At 45.1% G+C, this 26,927-nt stretch overlaps 1 protein-coding gene across 2 annotated transcripts in view; it reads left to right on the top strand.

Annotated features, from left to right (window-relative positions):
• The first annotated feature begins 806 nt into the window (after positions 1 to 806).
• LOC117415351 (Kv channel-interacting protein 2-like) overlaps positions 807 to 26,927 on the top strand; it is a 122,488-nt gene continuing 96,367 nt past the window's right edge. Inside the window, exon 1 of one of the 2 annotated variants that reach the window (XM_059025977.1) lies at positions 807 to 1,799. In XM_059025977.1, the coding sequence (XP_058881960.1) occupies positions 1,727 to 1,799 (73 nt within the window). In that variant the 5' untranslated portion in view covers positions 807 to 1,726. The remainder of the gene's footprint in view (positions 1,800 to 26,927) is intronic. The other variant, XM_059025979.1, reaches the window with a different exon arrangement.

The following is a 26,927-nucleotide window of genomic DNA, read 5'->3' as shown; positions in this document are numbered from 1 at the left end:
TACAATTACCCATTTATACAGTTGGGTTTTTACTGGAGCAATCTAGGTAAAGTACCTTGCTCAAGGGTACAACAGCAGTGTCCCCCACTGGGGATTGAACAAACAACCCTCCGGTCAAGAGTCAAGAGCCCTAACCACTACTCCACACTGCTGAATATTTGATATTCTTTTTGAATACATTGTGCTTGTGTTCATGGCTTTCCAATGAGCGTGCTATCAGAATGCTCTCTGTGTGGGATAGACAGAGAAACCCAGGCAGCTTCATGTGAGTGTGTTTCACTGAAACTTGGTCTCCTGAAACCAAGTTCCAAGCCACAAAGTAGCTTCTTTGTGTCCTCTCAGTGTAAGAGTGCAGTTAACCTATTCAGTGTATTTAGAGACGTCTTTCTCTTAAGTACAATTACACAGCTGCTTGCATTTCATTATTTAAACAGTATTGTGATCGGCCACATATGAGATCATTTGAATTGACCTCCTAGTGCCCAAAACACTAAATCTGGGTGGATATTATCACAAGCATGCAGTATGCAGAGAGCCCCGGGCAGCAATGGGCTTCATACAACGCCTTGACTGAAAGGACGGCAGGGATTATATTGTAACTGTAACTGATGTATTTCTGTATGCGTGTATTGGTGTATTTAGCTAAGATTCCAGGTTCTGTCAAACCTGCTGGCTTTATCTGGGGTTGATATTTAAATGCCAGCTCCTGCGTGTTTTATTGCAGGTGTTCCGCTCTCCCAGGATCCGCTGTGAAAATGGGATTTTGAAAGCGCTGCAGAGCGAGGCTGAGCCTGCCAATGCGCTCTTATGAAACAACGTTCGGGTGGATGTAGCGCTGAGACACAAAGTAACGGCTGACCAGTAACTTCGATAGAAGGGAGAGAGAGAGAGAGAGGCAGAGAGCGAGGGAGCAACAATAGAGAGAGAATCTACTGTAATGATACGCTTGTGAAACGAATGTCAGAATAAACCTCTTTGATAGAGTTGCACAGTGGAGCGATCAGTAGAGAAAAACCACGCAAAGACAGCAGCAACTAGGACCTCTACACTATACCGTATTTACATTCTAGGCAGCGTGTCAATAATTATCATCAGAATAATTATAATAATCACCATCACTATAAAGGTTGACATTGTTATTACGGTATTAAGCAGTGTCAGTAGTTTTTTGTACTGTATATTTATATGAGCACTGCCCGTGAGGTGAACACCAGGACACTCAGGTGTTGTGCAGGCGTGTGATAGACAAGCGCACACACACACACACACCTGCCACAGAGGTGAGCTTGAGCAACCGCGCACAGCAGCGACTGGAGCGGCCGGAACACATGTTACAGAGTCCTGTCAGAAAGCACGGTCTCACTTTACAGTTAATAGGATAATACACCGCGGTTGCTTTGCTGTGTATACCCTGCAGTATTTTGAGATTTTGCGAAATCGAAGCTTCTTAAACACACACACACACACAGAGGACTAGAAAGAGTCGGCGCAGCGCATTGACACTGTGCATTAAAGCACCGAGGCGAAGCAAGAGAGAACCAGGGGATCGTACAAATAATAATAATAATAATAATAATAATAATAATAATAATAATAATAATAATAATACTCAATCTATTTGGGAAAGCCGCAGATGCCCGTGAAGTTGAAGCGAGGAAAGTGCTTCACAGACTCGGGATAAAAGGCATTCTTTTCGTTTATTTCGTAATTTATACACGAGTTCGAGATGAAAGGAAAAAACAGAAAACAGAATCTGTCAGACGCCAGAGAAGTGGACGGTTCGTATGACCAGCTCACTGGTGAGTACAACACATATTTATACATAGAAAAGTACAATATCCTTTTTTAACACGGTCATTTATTTTACCCTACAAAAAAAAATGAAATCTGAAAATAGTTTTAATGCCTCTTTTCAAATGTATCTATAGCTCAGTGAACAAAAGTTAAGCAAATATTGAGTTGGTTTGTTAGGGCGTACAGAAGAGGATATTGGAACTGCCATTTGAAATGCTTGCACGCGGAATGAATTGTTCACAAGATCATTGTGGATTGTTTTGCTGACCTGGCTTATTATGAAGTTTACTGAAACGACACAGCAGTGTTGCATTCAGAGGTGTCGGTTTGTTTTATATAACGGTCTTTTGTTAGGTCCATTAGCAGTGCGCACGCTTTATAATATCCACTCAGAGTCGGTGTCTCTTCTCAAGTGTATGAGTAATGATATGATAGAGTTGTGTTTTTATCGTTGTAGATCTGCTGTTGGTTGTACTGCCTGTCCTTTGTTTGTGGCTTTTACTGTCAGGTACCACTTTACTAAGCAGCCTATGGAGCGTTTATTATTGACTTATTCATGTTTAAAACACACCTGAGGTTTTGCGTGCTAGAATGCATTATTAATGATCTATATCAATAATGTATCCTATTTAAATGATAACTCCAGCGAGGTGTAATAGATTTGGAGTTGGTCTGTGTTGAAATGTGATTTGTATTCACACCCTGGTAAAGCATGAAGGAATAGATTATTAGGGGTATGGCTCTCTCTATTGGTATGTTAGAGAGGACTGTGTAAAAGCTTTATTTTCCCAATGAAGAAAAGATCAATGAAATGTCAATTTTCACTAATTGTTAGTGGCAACCCAGACAGGTGATTTTTAATAAAGACAGCAATCCTGCAACCCTTCCCTCAGGTGTGTGCTTTCTGCTCTTCAGCCACATCAGCTCAATGCTAGGTAATAGCAGTACATAGATGGATGTGATGGATTTTGTATATAATGAGTTCAAAATGAAACTACAAGAGTTCTAATAGAATGATTTGCTCAACGTTCAGTATTGAAGCCAGTGTAATATTGCTGATCTACTGTATAGGAGCTCACTTTACTGATTCATGACATAAACCCTCCAGCATACCTCCTGTTTTGCTCCATGTCAGTCCCCTCAGCGTCTCAATGTGCCTGCTCCATGTACACTTCTATAATGGGCTTCTTCATGGTTTCTCTGTGTGTTTGCCCATGGTGGTGCTGATCATTCATTTGTCTCATAAGAACCGTATTGTTGCTCTTGGACCATAAAAACAGAAATGAAGGCATTCGATTGGATCTTACTGAAACAACTGAGTGACAGGAGGCACTAATAAAAATGAACCTCAAATAAACAAATCTGCACCAAGAGAATGAATAGAGAGTAGGGAGCGGGCTTGCCAGTAGTGAGGCTTTGTGTTTTTAATCCATTATTTAGAGTTATTTTCAGCATTGTCAGTCCTAGACTACTTACTGCACTGAAACTCTGATTATATAATAGCAGGGAGATGCTCACACAGGGCTCTGCTTGCATGTCTCTGAAACTCTGATTATATAATAGCAGGGAGATGCTCACACAGGGCTCTGCTTGCATGTCTCTGAAACTCTGATTATATAATAGCAGGGAGATGCTCACACAGGGCTCTGCTTGCATGTCTCTGAAACTCTGATTATATAATAGCAGGGAGATGCTCACACAGGGCTCTGCTTGCATGTCTCTGAAACTCTGATTATATAATAGCAGGGAGATGCTCACACAGGGCTCTGCTTGCATGTCTCTGAAACTCTGATTATATAATAGCAGGGAGATGCTCACACAGGGCTCTGCTTGCATGTCTCTGAAACTCTGATTATATAATAGCAGGGAGATGCTCACACAGGGCTCTGCTTGCATGTCTCTGAAACTCTGATTATATAATAGCAGGGAAATGTTCACACAGGGCTCTGCTTGCATGTCTCTGAAACTCTGATTATATAATAGCAGGGAGATGCTCACACAGGGCTCTGCTTGCATGTCTCTGAAACTCTGATTATATAATAGCAGGGAGATGCTCACACAGGGCTCTGCTTGCATGTCTCTGAAACTCTGATTATATAATAGCAGGGAGATGCTCACACAGGGCTCTGCTTGCATGTCTCTGAAACTCTGATTATATAATAGCAGGGAGATGCTCACACAGGGCTCTGCTTGCATGTCTCTTAAACTCTGATTATATAATAGCAGGGAGATGCTCACACAGGGCTCTGCTTGCATGTCTCTGAAACTCTGATTATATAATAGCAGGGAGATGCTCACACAGGGCTCTGCTTGCATGTCTCTGAAACTCTGATTATATAATAGCAGGGAGATGCTCACACAGGGCTCTGCTTGCATGTCTCTGAAACTCTGATTATATAATAGCAGGGAGATGCTCACACAGGGCTCTGCTTGCATGTCTCTGAAACTCTGATTATTTAATAGCAGGGAGATGCTCACACAGGGCTCTGCTTGCATGTCTCTGAAACTCTGATTATATAATAGCAGGGAGATGCTCACACAGGGCTCATTGTATAATTCAAATAAAACCAAACCAAACTATTTGTCATACTGTGCCGGTTTCATTGCAGCCGTGTGTTTTATTGATCCGTAGCCATGCATCTTGTAGAATTCAGCTTGTATGTTCTGAGCTCCAGTTCATCCTCTAGACCAGATACCTGGGAAACGATCAGGAGAATAGTCTTGTCCTGTCTGTCTGGGATCCAGTGTCCTCAAGCCTGGTGCAGTCTATACTGCAACGTGTTGGGGCCCCAGTTTGTGCAATCGCTGTTATTGGCTTATTGCAGTAATGAAGTGTATCTGGTGGCAATATCATTGCTTATACAGCCAGTCAGTTAGACCGGTCATCAGGGACAGTGCCTCAGCACACGGCTCTTACAAACTGCTTGTTGTTATTGTGGGGAGTGCAGAGGTTAAAATGATACTAAAGTGTTTATTTGAGATGTCACTTCACCCTTGACAAGATGATAGATGCTTCCTGAGTTCCCCTGACTGCAGAGCTCTCTCCCCAGCACTGAGATTCAGTTGGAATTGAGCCCCATCTTCTCCTGGGATCCTCTGGCATCACAGCCAGTCCTGGTGCTCTCTTTACAGACAGATCGTTGGAGACACACATCCTGCAAAGGGATCTTCAGCATTGTTTTGTAGTTTAGCAGTAGAAACATAAAGCACTTGGTTATTCATTTGTATACCTATTACAGCATAAGTTAAACAAATGAAAACCAAGGGAGGGCTTGCAGAAGACCCTATCAACCACTGGTCAGAAAAATGAGCATCCCTCAGTCTTGTTGGGGATCAACTGACAAGTGGTTTAAGTGGCAGCAGGATGCAAATGAAGCAGCTCAGGGCTGTTCGGGATGATTTCTCCTGCCTGGCATCTCCACTGAGATAACATTTCAATAACAGCACAACCACAGGCCTGCTTTGAACCTAGATTCTGGTTCTGGCTCTGGTTGTGAAATACAGATCCTGTACCCCGCCCTCTCCACTCCCTGCCCCCCCTCCACCCCCCCCCCCCACACACACCGCCCCCCCCCCCCCCCCCCCCCCCCCCCCACACACCGCCCCCCCCCCACACACCGCCCCCCCCCACTCCCTGCCCCCCCTCCATCCCCCCCACACACACCGCCCCCCCCACACACCGCCCCCCCCCACACACAACACCCCTCCCACACACGCACCGCCCCCCCACACACGCACCACCCCCCCCCACACACACCGCCCCCCCACACACACACACCGCCCCCCCCACACACACCGCCCCCCCACACACACACACCGCCCCCACACACACACCGCCCCCCCACACACACACACACCGCCCCCCCACACACACCGCCCCCACACACACCGCCCCCCCCCACACACACCGCCCCCACACACACACCGCCCCCCCACACACACCGCCCCCACACACACACACACCGCCCCCCCCACACACACACACACCGCCCCCCCACACACACCGCCCCCACACACACCGCCCCCCCACACACACCGCCCCCCCACACACACCGCCCCCACACACACACCGCCCCCCCCACACACACCGCCCCCCCCACACACACACTGCCCCCCCCACACACACCGCCCCCCACACACACACCGCCCCCCCCACACACACACTGCCCCCCCCACACACTCACCACCCCCCCAAACACACTCCACACATGCACCACCCCCCCCACACACACCGCCCCCCCACACACACACTGCCCCCCCCACACACACACCGCCCCCCCCACACACCGCCCCCACACACACACCGCCCCCCCACACACACACTGCCCCCCCACACACACACCGCCCCCCCCACAGACACCGCCCCCCCCCACACACACCGCCCCCCACACACACCGCCCCCCCACACACACCGCCCCCACACACACACCGCCCCCCCCACACACACCGCCCCCCCCACACACACACCGCCCCCCCCACACACACACTGCCCCCCCCACACACTCACCACCCCCCCAAACACACTCCACACATGCACCACCCCCCCCACACACACCGCCCCCCCACACACACACTGCCCCCCCCACACACACACCGCCCCCCCCACACACCGCCCCCACACACACACCGCCCCCCCACACACACACTGCCCCCCCACACACACACCGCCCCCCCCACAGACACCGCCCCCCCCCACACACACCGCCCCCCACACACACCGCCCCCCCCACACACACCGCCCCCACACACACACTGCCCCCCCCACACACGCACCACCCCCCCAAACACACTCCACACATGCACCACCCCCCCACACACACCGCCCCCCTCCACACACACTGCCCCCCCCACACACACACCGCCCCCCCCCACACACACTGCCCCCCCCCAGGTTTTATTGCTCCCTGCAAAATGAGTTTAATCTGAGACAGGATCTTAAGAGGGCCAGGGTGGTATTAAATACAGAAGGATTTATAACCCCTTCATGTGCAGATCAGAGTGGGGTGGATGAACGGCGTTAATGGCATTTCAATAGTGAAGTCTTATTTAAAGAGTAGAGGGACTGGGTTCTGTGTTGCAGAGCTCCAGTGAATCACCCCACCTGTCTCATATACCAACCCTGCAGAGCTCCAGTAACTCACCCCACCTGTCTCCTATACCAACCCTGCAGAGCTCCAGTAACTCACCCCACCTGTCTCCTATACCAACCCTGCAGAGCTCCAGTAACTCACCCCACCTGTCTCCTATACCAACCCTGCAGAGCTCCAGTGAATCACCCCACCTGTCTCCTATACCAACCCTGCAGAGCTCCAGTGAATCACCCCACCTGTCTCATATACCAACCCTGCAGAGCTCCAGTAACTCACCCCACCTGTCTCCTATACCAACCCTGCAGAGCTCCAGTAACTCACCCCACCTGTCTCATATACCAACCCTGCAGAGCTCCAGTGACTCACCCCACCTGTCTCCTATACCAACCCTGCAGAGCTCCAGTAACTCACCCCACCTGTCTCCTATACCAACCCTGCAGAGCTCCAGTAACTCACCCCACCTGTCTCATATACCAACCCTGCAGAGCTCCAGTAACTCACCCACCTGTCTCCTATACCAACCCTGCAGAGCTCCAGTAACTCACCCCACCTGTCTCCTATACCAACCCTGCAGAGCTCCAGTAACTCACCCACCTGTCTCCTATACCAAACCTGCAGAGCTCCAGTAACTCACCCCACCTGTCTCCTATACCAACCCTGCAGAGCTCCAGTAACTCACCCCACCTGTCTCCTATACCAACCCTGCAGAGCTCCAGTAACTCACCCACCTGTCTCATATACCAACCCTGCAGAGCTCCAGTAACTCACCCCACCTGTCTCATATACCAACCCTGCAGAGCTCCAGTAACTCACCCACCTGTCTCATATACCAACCCTGCAGAGCTCCAGTAACTCACCCCACCTGTCTCATATACCAACCCTGCAGAGCTCCAGTAACTCACCCCACCTGTCTCATATACCAACCCTGCAGAGCTCCAGTGAATCACCCCACCTGTCTCATATACCAACCCTGCAGAGCTCCAGTGAATCACCCCACCTGTCTCCTATACCAACCCTGCAGAGCTCCAGTAACTCACTCCACCTGTCTCCTATACCAACCCTGCAGAGCTCCAGTGAATCACCCCACCTGTCTCATATACCAACCCTGCAGAGCTCCAGTGAATCACCCCACCTGTCTCATATACCAACCCTGCAGAGCTCCAGTAACTCACCCCACCTGTCTCCTATACCAACCCTGCAGAGCTCCAGTAACTCACCCCACCTGTCTCCTATACCAACCCTGCAGAGCTCCAGTGAATCACCCCACCTGTCTCCTATACCAACCCTGCAGAGCTCCAGTGAATCACCCCACCTGTCTCCTATACCAACCCTGCAGAGCTCCAGTGAATCACCCCACCTGTCTCATATACCAACCCTGCAGAGCTCCAGTGAATCACCCCACCTGTCTCATATACCAACACTGCAGAGCTCCAGTGAATCACCCCACCTGTCTCCTATACCAACCCTGCAGAGCTCCAGTAACTCACCCACCTGTCTCATATACCAACCCTGCAGAGCTCCAGTAACTCACCCCACCTGTCTCCTATACCAACCCTGCAGAGCTCCAGTAACTCACCCCACCTGTCTCATATACCAACCCTGCAGAGCTCCAGTAACTCACCCCACCTGTCTCCTATACCAACCCTGCAGAGCTCCAGTGAATCACCCCACCTGTCTCCTATACCAACCCTGCAGAGCTCCAGTAACTCACCCACCTGTCTCATATACCAACCCTGCAGAGCTCCAGTAACTCACCCCACCTGTCTCCTATACCAACCCTGCAGAGCTCCAGTAACTCACCCCACCTGTCTCATATACCAACCCTGCAGAGCTCCAGTGACTCACCCCACCTGTCTCCTATACCAACCCTGCAGAGCTCCAGTAACTCACCCCACCTGTCTCCTATACCAACCCTGCAGAGCTCCAGTAACTCACCCCACCTGTCTCATATACCAACCCTGCAGAGCTCCAGTAACTCACCCACCTGTCTCCTATACCAACCCTGCAGAGCTCCAGTAACTCACCCCACCTGTTTCCTATACCAACCCTGCAGAGCTCCAGTAACTCACCCACCTGTCTCCTATACCAAACCTGCAGAGCTCCAGTAACTCACCCCACCTGTCTCCTATACCAACCCTGCAGAGCTCCAGTAACTCACCCCACCTGTCTCCTATACCAACCCTGCAGAGCTCCAGTAACTCACCCACCTGTCTCATATACCAACCCTGCAGAGCTCCAGTAACTCACCCCACCTGTCTCATATACCAACCCTGCAGAGCTCCAGTAACTCACCCACCTGTCTCATATACCAACCCTGCAGAGCTCCAGTAACTCACCCCACCTGTCTCATATACCAACCCTGCAGAGCTCCAGTAACTCACCCCACCTGTCTCATATACCAACCCTGCAGAGCTCCAGTGAATCACCCCACCTGTCTCATATACCAACCCTGCAGAGCTCCAGTGAATCACCCCACCTGTCTCCTATACCAACCCTGCAGAGCTCCAGTAACTCACTCCACCTGTCTCCTATACCAACCCTGCAGAGCTCCAGTGAATCACCCCACCTGTCTCATATACCAACCCTGCAGAGCTCCAGTGAATCACCCCACCTGTCTCATATACCAACCCTGCAGAGCTCCAGTAACTCACCCCACCTGTCTCCTATACCAACCCTGCAGAGCTCCAGTAACTCACCCCACCTGTCTCCTATACCAACCCTGCAGAGCTCCAGTGAATCACCCCACCTGTCTCCTATACCAACCCTGCAGAGCTCCAGTGAATCACCCCACCTGTCTCCTATACCAACCCTGCAGAGCTCCAGTGAATCACCCCACCTGTCTCATATACCAACCCTGCAGAGCTCCAGTGAATCACCCCACCTGTCTCATATACCAACCCTGCAGAGCTCCAGTGAATCACCCCACCTGTCTCCTATACCAACCCTGCAGAGCTCCAGTAACTCACCCACCTGTCTCATATACCAACCCTGCAGAGCTCCAGTAACTCACCCCACCTGTCTCCTATACCAACCCTGCAGAGCTCCAGTAACTCACCCCACCTGTCTCATATACCAACCCTGCAGAGCTCCAGTAACTCACCCCACCTGTCTCATATACCAACCCTGCAGAGCTCCAGTGAATCACCCCACCTGTCTCCTATACCAACCCTGCAGAGCTCCAGTAACTCACCCACCTGTCTCATATACCAACCCTGCAGAGCTCCAGTAACTCACCCCACCTGTCTCCTATACCAACCCTGCAGAGCTCCAGTAACTCACCCCACCTGTCTCATATACCAACCCTGCAGAGCTCCAGTAACTCACCCCACCTGTCTCCTATACCAACCCTGCAGAGCTCCAGTGAATCACCCCACCTGTCTCCTATACCAACCCTGCAGAGCTCCAGTGAATCACCCCACCTGTCTCATATACCAACCCTGCAGAGCTCCAGTGAATCACCCCACCTGTCTCATATACCAACCCTGCAGAGCTCCAGTGAATCACCCCACCTGTCTCCTATACCAACCCTGCAGAGCTCCAGTAACTCACCCCACCTGTCTCCTATACCAACCCTGCAGAGCTCCAGTGAATCACCCCACCTGTCTCATATACCAACCCTGCAGAGCTCCAGTAACTCACCCACCTGTCTCCTATACCAACCCTGCAGAGCTCCAGTAACTCACCCCACCTGTCTCCTATACCAACCCTGCAGAGCTCCAGTGAATCACCCCACCTGTCTCCTATACCAACCCTGCAGAGCTCCAGTAACTCACCCACCTGTCTCCTATACCAACCCTGCAGAGCTCCAGTAACTCACCCCACCTGTCTCATATACCAACCCTGCAGAGCTCCAGTAACTCACCCACCTGTCTCCTATACCAACCCTGCAGAGCTCCAGTAACTCACCCCACCTGTCTCCTATACCAACCCTGCAGAGCTCCAGTGAATCACCCCACCTGTCTCATATACCAACCCTGCAGAGCTCCAGTGAATCACCCCACCTGTCTCCTATACCAACCCTGCAGAGCTCCAGTAACTCACCCCACCTGTCTCCTATACCAACCCTGCAGAGCTCCAGTAACTCACCCCACCTGTCTCATATACCAACCCTGCAGAGCTCCAGTGAATCACCCCACCTGTCTCATATACCAACCCTGCAGAGCTCCAGTAACTCACCCCACCTGTCTCCTATACCAACCCTGCAGAGCTCCAGTAACTCACCGCACCTGTCTCCTATACCAACCCTGCAGAGCTCCAGTAACTCACCCCACCTGTCTCATATACCAACCCTGCAGAGCTCCAGTGAATCACCCCACCTGTCTCATATACCAACCCTGCAGAGCTCCAGTGAATCACCCCACCTGTCTCATATACCAACCCTGCAGAGCTCCAGTAACTCACTCCACCTGTCTCCTATACCAACCCTGCAGAGCTCCAGTGAATCACCCCACCTGTCTCATATACCAACCCTGCAGAGCTCCAGTGAATCACCCCACCTGTCTCATATACCAACCCTGCAGAGCTCCAGTAACTCACCCCACCTGTCTCCTATACCAACCCTGCAGAGCTCCAGTGAATCACCCCACCTGTCTCATATACCAACCCTGCAGAGCTCCAGTAACTCACCCCACCTGTCTCCTATACCAACCCTGCAGAGCTCCAGTGAATCACCCCACCTGTCTCCTATACCAACCCTGCAGAGCTCCAGTAACTCACCCCACCTGTCTCCTATACCAACCCTGCAGAGCTCCAGTGAATCACCCCACCTGTCTCATATACCAACCCTGCAGAGCTCCAGTAACTCACCCCACCTGTCTCATATACCAACCCTGCAGAGACAACAAGACTTCATTTCAAGTAGTGTTTTAAATGTGAATTGCAGTGTTCTTTGAGTGTGCTGGATTGAAGCACTGGAGAATAAACTGTTTATCCACAGAGGAGGTAGAATATTGAAATATTCCTAACTCAGTGCCTGTGCTTTAGACTAATGTCCACAGAGGGCAAGGTTGAGACGGCCCAGCTCCATTGTATTGTGACCTGACATTGATTATTTGAACCCTGGCCTCTTGGGCTTGTGAATTAGTGGTGTCTCCCCAACCAGACTTTAACCTGTTAATGCTGTGGGCTGGATTCAATCAAGCGACCCTAGAGCCAAAAATCTCTCATCTCAGCAGTGTTTCAGTGGTCCCTCAGGCTTAGCAAATACACTCATTAAACCCAATGCAGTCGTTCAGTGGAGGGCTCTTCATTCAGACGTTGCTTTAGATTGTGTTCTTATGATATATTTACCATGTATGAGTGGGTTAACAATTCCATTCAGAACACAACACTTTAAGGGGAAACCCAAGCAATGCAATTTCAAGGGCTTGTCTGAGTAAGACTGTAGTCATACCCTTATGTACTTGCCTCAGAATGTATGCGTGAGTGTTTAAAGCAGTTGGAAATAAGCGTTCAAGTATCTACTGTAATTTAGCACTTGATAAAGCAGTCAATCAGTACCTTCAAATGAAGATGTATTACTGTATTCACTTTGACAAAATGCATTCTCATACTGTGTTGATGCAATTTACATTGATATTTACTCCTCTGCTGCACCCAGAATGGGCATCCCTCTCTTTACTGCGTAACAAACCTGTATTTCCAAACTGCACTTGCATCCAGCCGCTGTAAAGTATGTTCTATATTATATAAACTAACCGATGACATGAAGTGTTTAATGCTATAATTCCATCCTGGGAGTCCGATGGGAAAACATCAAAGAAAACTCTCAAGCTTTTAAAAATGTTTTCCTTGATGGGATTTTAACAGTATAACCCATAAGCTCTCTCTCTCGCTCTCGCTCTTGCTCTCTCTCGCTCTCTCACTCTCTCGCTCTTGCTCTCTCGCTCTCGCTCTCACTCTCACTCTCTCACTCTCACTCTCACTCTCTCTCTGCACATTATCAGGAGGGACACACTGTTATAGAGATCTCTGGCACTGCACATTATCAGGGGAGACACAATGTCAATTTCACCAGGACAGAACCCTTGCGCTATACATCTCATTCTTAAGGTGGTTCTGGCAGAAGAAGGCAGTAAGAAATGCGCATCACAAAGGTTATCTTCAAGCAGGGTTTGAACCCGTGGTTATGTGGCCCAGAGGGAGGACAGAGGTGAGCTCTGCACTGAGCCACCAACAACGAACCACTTTGCAGTTTTGGAGGACACGGTTTTGCACTTCTTTGTTTTTAGGCTTTTGCAGTATAGCCTGTATTGACCTGTTCACATTTCTGCTAGATACAGAGGCTCTCGCTGTTCTAATAAGCAATTATAGAACTGGAGCCAAACTGTGGACTCCTGTGCTATCCTTCTTCAAGATACACATTGATCTTAACCTCACTGAGACCGAGCAATCAATAATGTTGTGCTTCAGCTGACAGAAATCCTGCAGAGCTTTCGAAACCTCTGATAAGGGCCTCAGGACTGCATATTCACACACACAGCACTGGAGGTATGCAATCTACCTGTCGTGGACCTAATGTTTCCACGGGGCAGCAGTGTGGAGTAGTGGTTAGGGCTCTGGACTCTTGACCGGAGGGTTGTGGGTTCAATCCCAGGTGGGGGACACTGCTGCTGTACCCTTGAGCAAGGTACTTTACCTAGATTGCTCCAGTAAAAACCTAACTGTATAAATGGGTATGTAAAAATAATGTGTAAAAAATAATGTAATTGTATGTAAAATGTGATATCTTGTAATAATTGTAAATAGCCCTGGATAAGGACGTCTGCTAAGAAATAAATAATAATAATAATAATAATAATAATAATGTAGAGTTCCATTCTCCCAAGACACTTGAGTAACAGACATTCTAAACACATGTACTTGAAATACACAGAGACATGAGTACAGACTAATGAGACACTTTGATACAGGCATGCATCGCTAACGGGCATTTGAACACAACACCCACACACATAGCCACTCACTCTGCTGCTCATCAGTGCTGCAGAGGCAAGTCCCATTCTCTGCTGTGTTGTATTGCACTGTGTGTGTGCGTGTGCGTGTGCTTGTGCTTGAGTGATTGTGACAACTTCCCACTGCTTGGCCCCTTGGCTGTTGCTATTGGAGCAAGGTTACTCTGCATGGAGTGGAAATTCTAATTGTTGCAGAGTGATGTGCTTAAACAAAGCAGACACGTTCATTTAAACAGCAGCACACACAGACAAACTCATTCTTAAAGGTACCGCTGCACATATTTATCCGAGCTCTCGCCATTTAAGACAAATAATTATTTAGTGCTGAAGCAAATATTGCTTGAAATATATTCAAATAAGTAAAATGTCCTTAATGTGTTCTCCAGGAGAAGTATGGGGTTGGAGTTGGTTTGGTCATTTTACAGGTGGAGCGTGTGCTGTTTTTCTCTTTATTTCTAAACAGATTTAAGATTAGCGTCTTATCTTATGTTAAAGTGCATTCCCCTCTAGCAGTGGCCGGTGTCAGGAAGGTAAGCTGTGTTTATATACAATATTAAACATTTCCAGCTTTGAATCATGTATTTATTTACCTTTTTTAATTTGGGGTTTTCTTTTGAAGTCATCTACCACGAGGTAGTGCTACTAATGTAGCTTCCTGATTGCTGGATGTATTTTCTTAGGTTCCTGATATTTGTTCTTCATCTGAACTTTTAAAGAATTCCTCTTGGTCTCTTCCAGTCCCAGCTAATATTGGACAGTGCATTGGATTTGGGGATTATTTTCCTCTAGAGCTGAAACGTTGAGAAGTACAAATATCACCTAAAAGCCTCTGAGGTTTCCAGCTCTGTGTTTGTGTTGTTTGATCCCTGGCTGTGTCTCTCTCTTGTTAATTGACATCAGTACGAGTGGAAAGGTTTGTGAAGCCTCCCAGTGCACTACTGACATGAGTTCATCTCCCTGGTGTGACATTCTTCAGTGTGTCAGGGTGCAGCTATTCTTCAGTGTGCAGATATTCTTCAGGGTGCAGATATTCTTCAGGGTGCAGATATTCTTCAGTGTATCGGTGTGAGATATTCTTCAGTGTGCAGATATTCTTCAGTGTGTCAGGGTGCAGATATTCTTCAGTGTGCAGATATTCTTCAGTGTGTCAGTGTGCAGATATTCTTCAGTGTGCAGATATTCTTCAGTGTGTCGGTGTGAGATATTCTTCAGTGTGCAGATATTCTTCAGTGTGTCAGGGTGCAGATATTCTTCAGTGTGCAGATATTCTTCAGTGTGTCAGTGTGCAGATATTCTTCAGTGTGCAGATATTCTTCAGTGTGTCGGTGTGAGATATTCTTCAGTGTGCAGATATTCTTCAGGGTGCAGATATTCTTCAGTGTGTCAGGGTGCAGATATTCTTCAGTGTGCAGATATTCTTCAGTGTGCAGATATTCTTCAGTGTGTCAGGGTGCAGATATTCTTCAGTGTGCAGATATTCTTCAGTGTATCGGTGTGAGATATTCTTCAGTGTGCAGATATTCTTCAGTGTGTCGGTGTGAGATATTCTTCAGTGTGCAGATATTCTTCAGGGTGCAGATATTCTTCAGTGTGTCGGTGTGAGATATTCTTCAGTGTGCAGATATTCTTCAGGGTGCAGATATTCTTCAGTGTGTCAGGGTGCAGATATTCTTCAGTGTGCAGATATTCTTCAGTGTGTCAGTGTGCAGATATTCTTCAGTGTGCAGATATTCTTCAGTGTGTCGGTGTGAGATATTCTTCAGTGTGCAGATATTCTTCAGGGTGCAGATATTCTTCAGTGTGTCAGGGTGCAGATATTCTTCAGTGTGCAGATATTCTTCAGTGTATCGGTGTGAGATATTCTTCAGTGTGCAGATATTCTTCAGTGTGTCAGTGTGAGATATTCTTCAGTGTGCAGATATTCTTCAGGGTGCAGATATTCTTCAGTGTGTCAGGGTGCAGATATTCTTCAGTGTGCAGATATTCTTCAGTGTGTCGGTGTGAGATATTCTTCAGTGTGCAGATATTCTTCAGTGTGCAGATATTCTTCAGTGTGTCAGTGTGAGATATTCTTCAGTGTGCAGATATTCTTCAGTGTGCAGATATTCTTCAGGGTGCAGATATTCTTCAGGATGCAGATATTCTTCAGTGTGCAGATATTCTTCAGGGTGCAGATATTCTTCAGTGTGTCAGTGTGAGATATTCTTCAGTGTGCAGATATTCTTCAGTGTGTCAGGGTGCAGATATTCTTCAGTGTGCAGATATTCTTCAGTGTGTCAGTGTGAGATATTCTTCAGTGTGCAGATATTCTTCAGTGTGTCAGTGTGAGATATTCTTCAGTGTGCAGATATTCTTCAGGGTGCAGATATTCTTCAGGGTGCAGATATTCTTCAGTGTGCAGATATTCTTCAGTGTGTCAGTGTGCAGATATTCTTCAGGGTGCAGATATTCTTCAGTGTGAGATATTCTTCAGTGTGCAGATACTCTTCAGTGTATCAGTGTGAGATATTCTTCAGTGTGCAGATATTCTTCAGTGTGCAGATATTCTTCAGTGTGTCAGTGTGAGATATTCTTCAGTGTGCAGATATTCTTCAGTGTGTCAGTGTGAGATATCCTTCAGTGTGCAGATATTCTTCAGTGTGTCGGTGTGAGATATTCTTCAGTGTGCAGATATTCTTCAGTGTGCAGATATTCTTCAGTGTGTCAGGGTGCAGATATTCTTCAGTGTGCAGATATTCTTCAGTGTGTCGGTGTGAGATATTCTCCAGTGTGAGTTATTCTTCAGTGTGCAGATATTCTTCAGTGTGTCGGTGTGAGATATTCTTCAGTGTGCAGATATTCTTCAGTGTGTCGGTGTGAGATATTCTTCAGTGTGCAGATATTCTTCAGTGTGTCAGTGTGAGATATTCTTCAGGGTGCAGATATTCTTCAGTGTGTCAGTGTGAGATATTCTTCAGTGTGCAGATATTCTTCAGTGTGTCAATGTGCAGATATTCTTCAGTGTGCAGATATTCTTCAGTGTGCAGATATTCTTCAGTGTGCAGATATTCTTCAGTGTGTCAGTGTGCAGATATTCTTCAGTGTGCAGATATTCTTCAGTGTGCAGATATTCTTCAGGGTGCAGATATTCTTCAGTGTGCAGATATTCTTCAGTGTGTCAGGGTGCAGATATTCTTCAGTGTGTCAGTGTGCATCCACTGGGGTCTGTCGAGACCAGTCATGTTAACTCAACCTTCAGGAGCCTTTTCATCCCACCCCAGAATACAAAAGGAATCCATTTCTATGCCCTGATTTCATCTGCTCCTGTGGCTCACTCTTCAAGCTCTATTGATTATAAAGCTGTCACCCCAGCAGGCTTCCCTCTGATTGGATGCCCTGCTGTCCAACAAACTGTCACAGCACAGTTGATGGGAGCGGTGAGCTCACACCAATCCATCCTTGCTGTGTCCAGGCAGCTATTGTTAGTAGAGCTCAAGCATCCTCATGAGAGTGCTGAGTGAAGCAGCGCGATGTGGAAGACCTTGCCTTTCACTTCCTTTTCATTTCCCCTCCTACACTATTGCTCGTATGAAATCTATAATTTAGACTGTATTATTTCCATTCAGCATTGCGTACAAGATTAAATAATCAGTTAACTAAGAAATTAGTAAATATAAAAATGAGTACTTGGGGTCCATTTGACCCCAGTTATTATTTAGTCTATTGCAAATTGCATTCTGTACATGTTTAAATAATCTAATTTTGAATGTAGGAATCCACATAAAATGGTTCAATATTAAACAATGTAAGTAGTACTTGGTGGCTGGTTGGTAGAAAGGCTACATTTCTAGCGATAGGTGTGATGATGTGATGGCCGAGTTGTGTGTCGGGAGCTCATCACTTCGTGTCAGGTTGCCGATATTGACTGGGGGGACCCATTGGGAGTGCTGCATTGGACTGACGCAGGGCAGGGAGATGAGCTAGCAGGGCAGGGTTCACAGACAGTGTGAAAAGAGTCAAAATTCTACCTACTGTACCGACTACAGGACAGTTGAAAAGCAAGATGAGGCTGCATTGACACGGGGGTTGACATCAGTCACTTTGGACTATGCATATTTCCCATTAGAAGTAAATGGAAGTCATAATATAGGGTTCTGTGCAACTCCTAATGAGGCATTGCCCCAAAACAATTCTGGAAAATGTTCTCAAGAATACAGAAACATTCCTAGTTTGATGTTTTGAACCCCAGTAAATCTCATTTCGGCCCTTCGATTCATAAAATGCATGAAAAAGACCTGGACCCTGCTGGAGCGTCGCCCCAGGACCCTGCTGGAGCGTCGCCCCGGGACCCTGCTGGAGCGTCACCCCGGGACCCTGCTGGACTCTCATGAGGTTTCAATGAGGTCTCCAGATATAGTTCTGCTGCTCGAGAGCACTGTTTGATTGATTGGTGCCATGCTTGACATGACAGCGCTAGCAGTCATTAGAGAACAGAGCGCTGCAGCCAATGGAATTAGCATCAAGGCAGCCTGACACGTAATGGGGTAGAGACACTGAAACATGCTAGAAAGAAAGGAAGCTGCTGCTGCTAATGACTGAGCTGCAGACTGTGGCATTGTCTTCAATTATTTCATTTCATAATTGTGAGATCTGTGCGGCAGACCGATCTCTACTATTCTGCAGCAGTTAAACAAAAGGAAGGCAGTCAGTGAGGGGCTTTGTTTTTGTCTATAGTGAGGATATAAACTCATGAATGGGGATCTCCAGCACCTCCTGAACTCCTTCTCCTTGTGCTTATTCTCACAGTTTACATGGTACGGAATATCGGGGCCAAACAAGCAGAACCTCACCTTTGTTGATCACAGTATCCGATTCTATTATCTGCCGATAGCAAGCTGTTTTCCAATGCCATTCTGTCCATTGTTCTAGTGTGCCGTGACCATCAGCTATATTTTTGCCAGCAAGTCAGCAAGTATGCCGTGATTGAAATATAATGATATCTGTTCACTTGTACTTAATATTGTCTGTAATGCACGGTTTTAAAACGAATGGAGTAAACAGTGAGACGGGGGTTGAAATTGTTTCTGTGCAGATCAATTGTACTTGCTGGATCTCGGTGTTTTATCTGCCCTGTCACTGGAAACGGATGGGATGTAAAGTGCATCACTTTCCAAACAGGATCTCGGTGTTTTGGTTTTCCAGTGTTGTCAGACAGGGCTGTAGAACCACAGATAAGACTCTTGCGAGTCAGTCTAGTGTGTCACAACGTGTTAGTGTCTGTTTAGAAATAGCTGTGCCGAGTGTAGGGAGTCAACTGAAATGAAAAGGAAAGGCAGACTGGTCCTTTTTAAAAGCACAGTGTGTTATTATGTAACCTTGGCACCCTGACTGAATTCCAATACTGGTCAGTGAGATAGTATATGAATTATATCCAGATATCTTCATACAGATTAATATAATGCACTAATTCAATCCAGGTGTATTTGATATTGTGTACAAGTCAAATCAGCCTGAGCTGTGCTTTCTGAACTGTAGTTCACCATGCAGGGACGGACCATGCAGTCTACCATTTAACACAAACCACTGTGCAATGTAACATCATATTACCGTAGAGCTGCTGTGTCCTGTGTAGTATGTATTGCACCGTGTTGTTCAACAGATTCTCCAATGTGTTTTCCCTGGAATTTTCAATGTGTTTTCCCTGGAGTTTTCAATGTATTTTCACTGGAGATACCAGTGTGTTTTCACTGGACTTACCAGTGTGTTTTCACTGGACTTACCAATGTGTTTTCCCTGGAATTTTCAATGTGTTTTCACTGGAGTTACCAGTGTGTTTTCACTGGAGTTACCAGTGTGTTTTCCCTGTGGTCTCCAATGTGTTTTCACTGGAGTCTCCAATGTGTTTTCATTGGAGTCTCCAGTGTGTTTTCACTGGAGTCTCCAGTGTGTTTTCCCTGTGGTCTCCAATGTGTTTTCACTGGAGTTACCAGTGTGTTTTCCCTGTGGTCTCCAATGTGTTTTCACTGGAGTCTCCAATGTGTTTTCACTGGAGTCTCCAATGTGTTTTCACTGGAGTCTCCAATGTGTTTTCACTGGAGTCTCCAATGTGTTTTCACTGGAGTATCCAATGTGTTTTCACTGGAATTTTCAATGTGTTTTCACTGGAGATACCAGTGTGTTTTCACTGGAGTCTCCAGTGTGTTTTCACTGGACTCTCCAGTGTGTTTTCACTGGACTCTCCAGTGTGTTTTCACTGGAGTCTCCAATGTGTTTTCACTGGAGTCTCCAATGTGTTTTCGCTGGAGTATCCAGTGTGTTTTCACTGGAGTGGGAGAGGTCCCAGGTTCGCGCCCGATATCCGCCTGTGTGTGGATTGCCTCGCCCTGTGTGATGCGCCTGTCTGCGGGAACCAGGATCGCTACAATATATATATATTTTAAGAGGGATGCACTTTATTATAATCATTATTCATAATTCATAAACTCCAATACAAAAAACGAGTCAATTAAAATGCTGCGCTCTCATTCAGTTTAAATGAGGAAGTAAGCACACAGAGGATTTAAAAGCCTTTTTAATTGTTTCACAGCAGAACCCTGTAAATGAAACAGATTTTACTATTATTATTACCGTATTGTTACAGTATACCTGGGACTAGTCTTTAAATAATGTTCATGCAATTACAAATAGTAATTGTAATGTTTGTCCAGCTTTTGAAATGACTTTTTATTTAAGATTGTATTCAAGATTTGTTTAATAACATTTTTTACCCCCATTTGCTTGTTTTCTACATTCTGCACGCAGCAAATCCTGTTAATTTAAACTAAAAGCTAAACCCCCTCCCTATTTATAAACTGAAGCTGTATCTAAATCTAGATTTTTATTTTATTTGTGAACAAAATGTATTTGATATTAGAACCCGCTGCCGCTATACTTTCAAATGAAGGAGGGCCAGGCGCTGAGCTGCGAGAGGTCTGAAACGACACAGGCTCTGTGGACGGGGTTGGTCAGATTTAACAGGGGGTCGGTCAGATTAAACATGACCCCTGCCTGGCTGGATAGTTGATCGAGTCAATCATCCTGGAGACCCCTCCGAGTCTGCCATTTACTGTGGAGCTTTTACAATCACCAGGAAGTCAGGAGAAAAGTATTTTCCAGTCAGGTCTTGGCACCCCCCTAATAACCTGAAGAACCGTGTTCTGAGCTGTGGCGTGATGTTGGGTATCTCTCCCTGTAACCCGTTTGCATCGTCTTCTGAAGTACTCTCCGCCATCTTTCTGGATTTCTTTCTCACGGACTGCTTTGTGCGCCATGACTAGATTAATCGATCAATGATATATCAGTCAAAACCCACAGGCATGATATAATCAATGAATCTTTAATTGATTAAAATCCCTACTTTTAAATATGAATCGGTTTTAATTTAAGTTTTTGGAATTACAGTATTTATAAGCACAAAAAGTCTAAAAAATAAAACTACTAAATGTCCACTATCAATTCTCCTCAAATAGGGAACATTCGAATTTCTGCCTGATTATTTTATTTATTTATTTATTTATTTATTTATTTATTTATTCAGCATACTACAGTTTTTAGATGTATAAAATCAAATGCGGTTCGCTGAACCAGGGGTGTTGCAGATAAAGAATAATGGCTGCAGATTCAATGGGATCTCTTAATGAGTGGTGAACAGGAATATTAAACCTGTGAAGGCCACTTGTAGAGGTCATGGGAAAGGAGATCGACAATATAAAGAGAACAGGCTGGAAACAAACGGCACTCAAACAGCAGCCTTTTCATCCTTATTGTATCAAATATATAAAGACTGGGGATTCCTGCAAAGGCATCTTCCAGCAGCTCTGTATGGGAATATACACGCACCACGTTCAGGAATGAAAACTGTGGGACATTTTGCTATCATCAAGCGCCACACAGCATGCTTTCTTACTTTATAACAGTCACAAATAAAGATCCTTGATTTACTCTTACTGTTTGTCGTGTTACTGTAAGGATTAAAATAAACATGTAATATTGTCTCTGTGTATAAGAGCATTGGAAGAAATAAAGGTCTGACAGGAGAATAAGGTTAGAGAAGAGAAGGGGGCTCCTATTGTAAATTCCATTCTATATGTGAGTGCTGTTTCACCATCATTTCAAACAGATGTGAAGAAGATGTTTACACTATAGAATATTTAGGATTTAAGACTGTATGCATTTTCAGAGCACAATTAAGTTTAGTTTATAGGCTTAAAGGAGACTACACCTAGTTTGAATTTGCTCAGATAAAATTGACTGGAAACCTCTCCTCTGTAACCTGAGAGACATGTCCTCTGTAACCTGAGAGACATGTCTTCTGTAACCTGAGAGACATGTCCTCTGTTACCTGAGAGACATCTCCTCTGTAACCCGTCTGAGAGACATGTCCTCTGTAACCTGTCTGAGAGACATGTCCTCTGTAACTTGTCTGAGAGACATGTCCTCTGTAACCTGTCTGAGAGACATGTCCTCTGTAACCTATCTGAGAGACATGTCCTCTGTAACCTGTCTGAGAGACATGTCCTCTGTAACCTGAGAGACATGTCCTCTGTAACCTGTCTGAGAGACATGTCCTCTGTAACCTGTCTGAGAGACATGTCCTCTGTAACCTGTCTGAGAGACATGTCCTCTGTAACCTATCTGAGAGACATGTCCTCTGTAACCTGTCTGAGAGACATGTCCTCTGTAACCTATCTGAGAGACATGTCCTTTGTAACCTGTCTGAGAGACATGTCCTCTGTAACCTGTCTGAGAGACATGTCCTCTGTAACCTGTCTGAGAGACATGTCCTCTGTAACCTGTCTGAGAGACATGTCCTCTGTAACCTGTCTGAGTTCCCAGTTGAAGGTAGAATGGCTACTTACTGTTTTGACTGTAAGTTAGGTGACTACCATTTCTCATCTAGAAACATGTGTTGCAATAATTGTGATGTTTCTGAATCGAATAACCAATGAATGGAATCAAATGTAAAGATGTATTGGATACAATCATCCATTAAAAATAATATTTTATTAATCAATAAGCTGTGTAATTTGAATAATTATCAAAATAGAATTATCTGAGTTCATTATAATAAATAATACAGAATCTCTCTTCCCATTCCCTCCTTCATTACTGTCTTAGCAGATCTTTAACTTTGTTTTTATTCAGTTTTTTTGTTAAATTTCTGAATCTTATCCATGATTTTATCATACTATGGATTAAATTCAAGACAATACAATTTCTGCTTTATAATTAGAAAGTTAAAGGACAGCCCTAAATCTCTGAAGAGGTTGAGCAGTTTTAAGCTGAGCTGCCTCTTCTCGCTGGCTGCCACACGGATTGTTCTCCTAAACTCCTAAACTCCCAAGAAAATTTCACTGGCAGATATAATTCTGTTTTATCATAGACTGTATACTGTAGTTCAAATGTTTTTCATCCTATATTTTCCTACATTAGTTTAAATGGGCCAGATTTGTCAAGGTCTTTGTCAAGGGCAAAACAGCTTTTCGTTTTTGTGAAAGGAAAATTGAAATGTTCCCAAACTAGTAGTCAGCAGCTTGAGTCCTTAGACTGAGCTGCTTGCTGCTAGATTTATAGCAATGTGTTTTCCTTCCACAGAAACAGTGTAAATGGTAGGAAAGCCCTTGATAACCCTGCTGCAATGAGGGCAATGAGGTTTTGCTTTTTTGTTTCATTATTCTTTATTTTGTTGGTGAAAACTTTTGTAGCGCTCATTTTAATTGGAGTTTGTTCAAGTTTCAATCTAAATGAACTTGTAAGGAACAGAGGGTCCAGCCATGGCTAATAGAGCAGAAAACATTTTCCCAGCACCACTTAACTGGGAGAGAATAAACAGACTCTGTACAGACGTGACATTTAGAAAACACTTTCTGATGTTGTGCTTTTCGGATGGGTCCTTATCTCCTCGCCTTTTTAACTGATTGCAGTTATCAAATTGTATTACATTTCTGTCCTCCTCCTCCTTCTTTAAAAACCTGCAATCGGATTAGATCATTCCATGCTTTTTACCTTTTCATTATATCTGTATAATTCCTCTACCGCATTGTTCAGACACATAACGGGTCCCTGACTTTGAAGAGCAATGGCTCATTTTCAAAGAGGAATGGCACTGACATGAAACCACTAAGAACCTGCATGTCATTTTCTTTTGCTAGTTTTATACCATTGCAAATGTTTTATTCCTTTTGCTTAAAAATAATCCATTGGAGACCATTATACAGTAATGGCAGTGAAGAAACCGTAGCTGACTGTTTCAGACAAGCAGCACTGCACCAATGATGGCAAGCGCTATGGGTTTGTATTGCATGGATACAGTAGCCAGCTGGTGCTGTATGAAGATACACTAAGAGAAACTAGGAAGGTTCTTGGATAAGCATTTTGACTGGTAGTCTTTATTAATGTCTGAAACTAGAATGCTGTAGAATGTTGCACTGCCTCTGAAGAGTATCTGGGAGGGATTCTGGAATGTCTGTACTATACATAAAAGGGTGAAGATTTCTATAAAAATACCTGGGTCTGTAACTAGATACTTGGGGTCATTTCATTCTGGCAGTTTTCATGAAAACCAGACTGGAATCCATTCAAATTGCTGTGTACACAGTGCCAAGCAGGGCTAAGCAACAGCACTGAGCAATTTGTGGGTTTATTTTTAAGGCAACCAAGATAGATATTTAGACTGTATAGAGAAGCAAAAATGAGTTCATAAAAAAAAATAATTAATATATTGCCGTAGGCGAGACTGGCTGTCGTGATCATCAAGGTTCAAGTCCTGAATGTACAGTTTGTGGAAGGAGAGAGAGAGTGAGCGAACGAGTGAGTGAGTGAGAGAGAGAGTGAGCGAGTGAGAGAGCGAGAGATTGCTACAATAAGGTCTGTGAATGTAGGGTTAGACAACATCCTCATTAGGGATTTCCTCTTCTCCCCCCCCCCCCCCCAGTCATTGTGCTGGAGAATACTTCCATTTAACACATGCTTCCAAGCTTACCCAGCAGATCAGTAACTGTGTGTGATTCCACGGTGCAAACTCTGAGATTCTGTTTTATAATCCTGAAAACACTTTACATCTTTACTGCATTTTTAATCAGCTGTGAGGATTTAGGGATTGGGAAGATTTTTAATTAGGAATTATTTTCACGGAATTGCTTTTACTGAAAGACACGTCCAGATGCAATCTACACAGTGTGAATGATTGACTGCAGCAAAGCCATGGTAAAATAATTATACTAGTAATAATAATAAAACTTTAACTGAAGTGGAGATTGCATATTTCAGAAATAAGCTCCTGTGTCATATATATATATATATATATATATATATATATATATATATATATATATATATATATATATATATATATATATGGCTTTTAGAGTGGTGTGTGTAATATATATATATTGTAAACAGACTGCTGCCACACCTAACTCCATTTTGGAGCGCTGACTACACAGGTAACTCCCTGACTACCTCACAGGACGGCTAAGCCGTTTACCTGTAATACAAACCCCTTTACACAAACCACACAGGTTTAAATTGCACACTCTTCTTCCTCTCGACTGCTCGGAAGCAGAGCACCTCATCTGCCTCCTTCTCCTTAGCAGTCCCAAGCAATGTGTTTTCCAATTACCGCCCAGGTGCAGGGGATAATTAAACAATAAAACAGTTAACAAAATTAATTAACAATTAAACTAAAGAATAAACAAATTAAAACAATAAATCAATTAACAATTATCCAGGGAGTGCATTTTCACATGTTTTCCTGCAGGGAGGAAATTAACCCCCTCCCCGCTGTCTTACACACCCTTGCTGCTGTTAGAATATATATCTATCTATCTATCTATCTATCTATCTATCTATCTATCTATCTATCTATCTATCTATCTATCTATATATATATATATATATATATATATATATATATATATATATATATATATATATATATATGGCTTTTACAGTGGTGTGTGTGTAATATATTTATTTTAAGAATTTTTTGCATTTGTTTTCAGTGGAATTAAAAACATTACCATATTTACTCAGAAATAAGTCTTACTTGAATGTAAGTTGCTTCCTAAATTTCAAGAGCAAAAAAAAAAGGAAAAAAAGATCCTGAATGCACGTTGCATTAAATGCTTCATAAAAATAGACTTGATATTTTTGTGAATCACCACAGGAAAGACAAACAAGCGCTTCAAAATATGCGATGGTGCAGTGGGGACAGTGACTGATGGTGTAGAATTACTGAAGAATGTCAGTTCAAATAAAGCAGCAAGAGCAATTAGCAGAACACATGGGATCCTTCAGCGAGGAGGCAGTGCAGATCAGTGCAGGACCAGTAGAGCATTGCTTGGGTACTGACACTTTGTAAAAAGTAGTTTGCGAAGTTTCTTTCTATCTCTTGACCTAGACACCAAGGTAACAAACCTACTGAGAGATTCAGGGCTGGAGCAGTTCACTGCACCCCATAGAAAAGTATTCTGATGTGTGTGTGTGTGTGTGTGTGTGTGTGCGTGTGTTTGTGGAACTGCCTGTCAGCGCCCGAGTCTGTTTGTGTGTCTCAGAATAAACAGGTTTAATTGTCCTCTCTCTCTCTCTCTCTCTCTCTCTCTCTCTCTCTCTCTCTCTCTCTCTCTCTCTCCACCACATTTATATCAGCTTGTCACTAATTGATATACTGTACATGCTCCACTTGCTGTTTGCCATGCAGAGCAGTTGTTAAGGAAAGCAGTGCCAGTGAATTAGAGAGGAGAACTGCTGGGATAATCAACTCGTTGGGAGAGAAACGCTTGCAGAATAGCAAACTGTGCATAACCCCACACAAGCACCCTATACCAAGCCCTGGGCTGTCAACACTACACCTCTCATGAGAGGTTCTAGATAACAGCACATGTGTTGTTGTCTGGGTTTAAGAAGGTATATCTTTTTAACAATCTTTGTAATCGCTTGTTTGGATTGACCTCAAATTGTAGTTGCATTGTTCTAGTGAAATGCATGCTGATGGCTATTATACATGTGTCTGTCCAGCTGTAGTATTGCCATTGCTGAAAGCTGCTATGCAGTGGGAGTCGGGAGTCCTGCT

This window comes from Acipenser ruthenus, chromosome 7 (genome assembly GCF_902713425.1).
Source record: "Acipenser ruthenus chromosome 7, fAciRut3.2 maternal haplotype, whole genome shotgun sequence".
Taxonomy (NCBI): domain Eukaryota; kingdom Metazoa; phylum Chordata; class Actinopteri; order Acipenseriformes; family Acipenseridae; genus Acipenser; species Acipenser ruthenus.
Note: the sequence above shows the minus strand (reverse complement) of the source record. Positions and strands in the feature narration are given on the sequence as shown.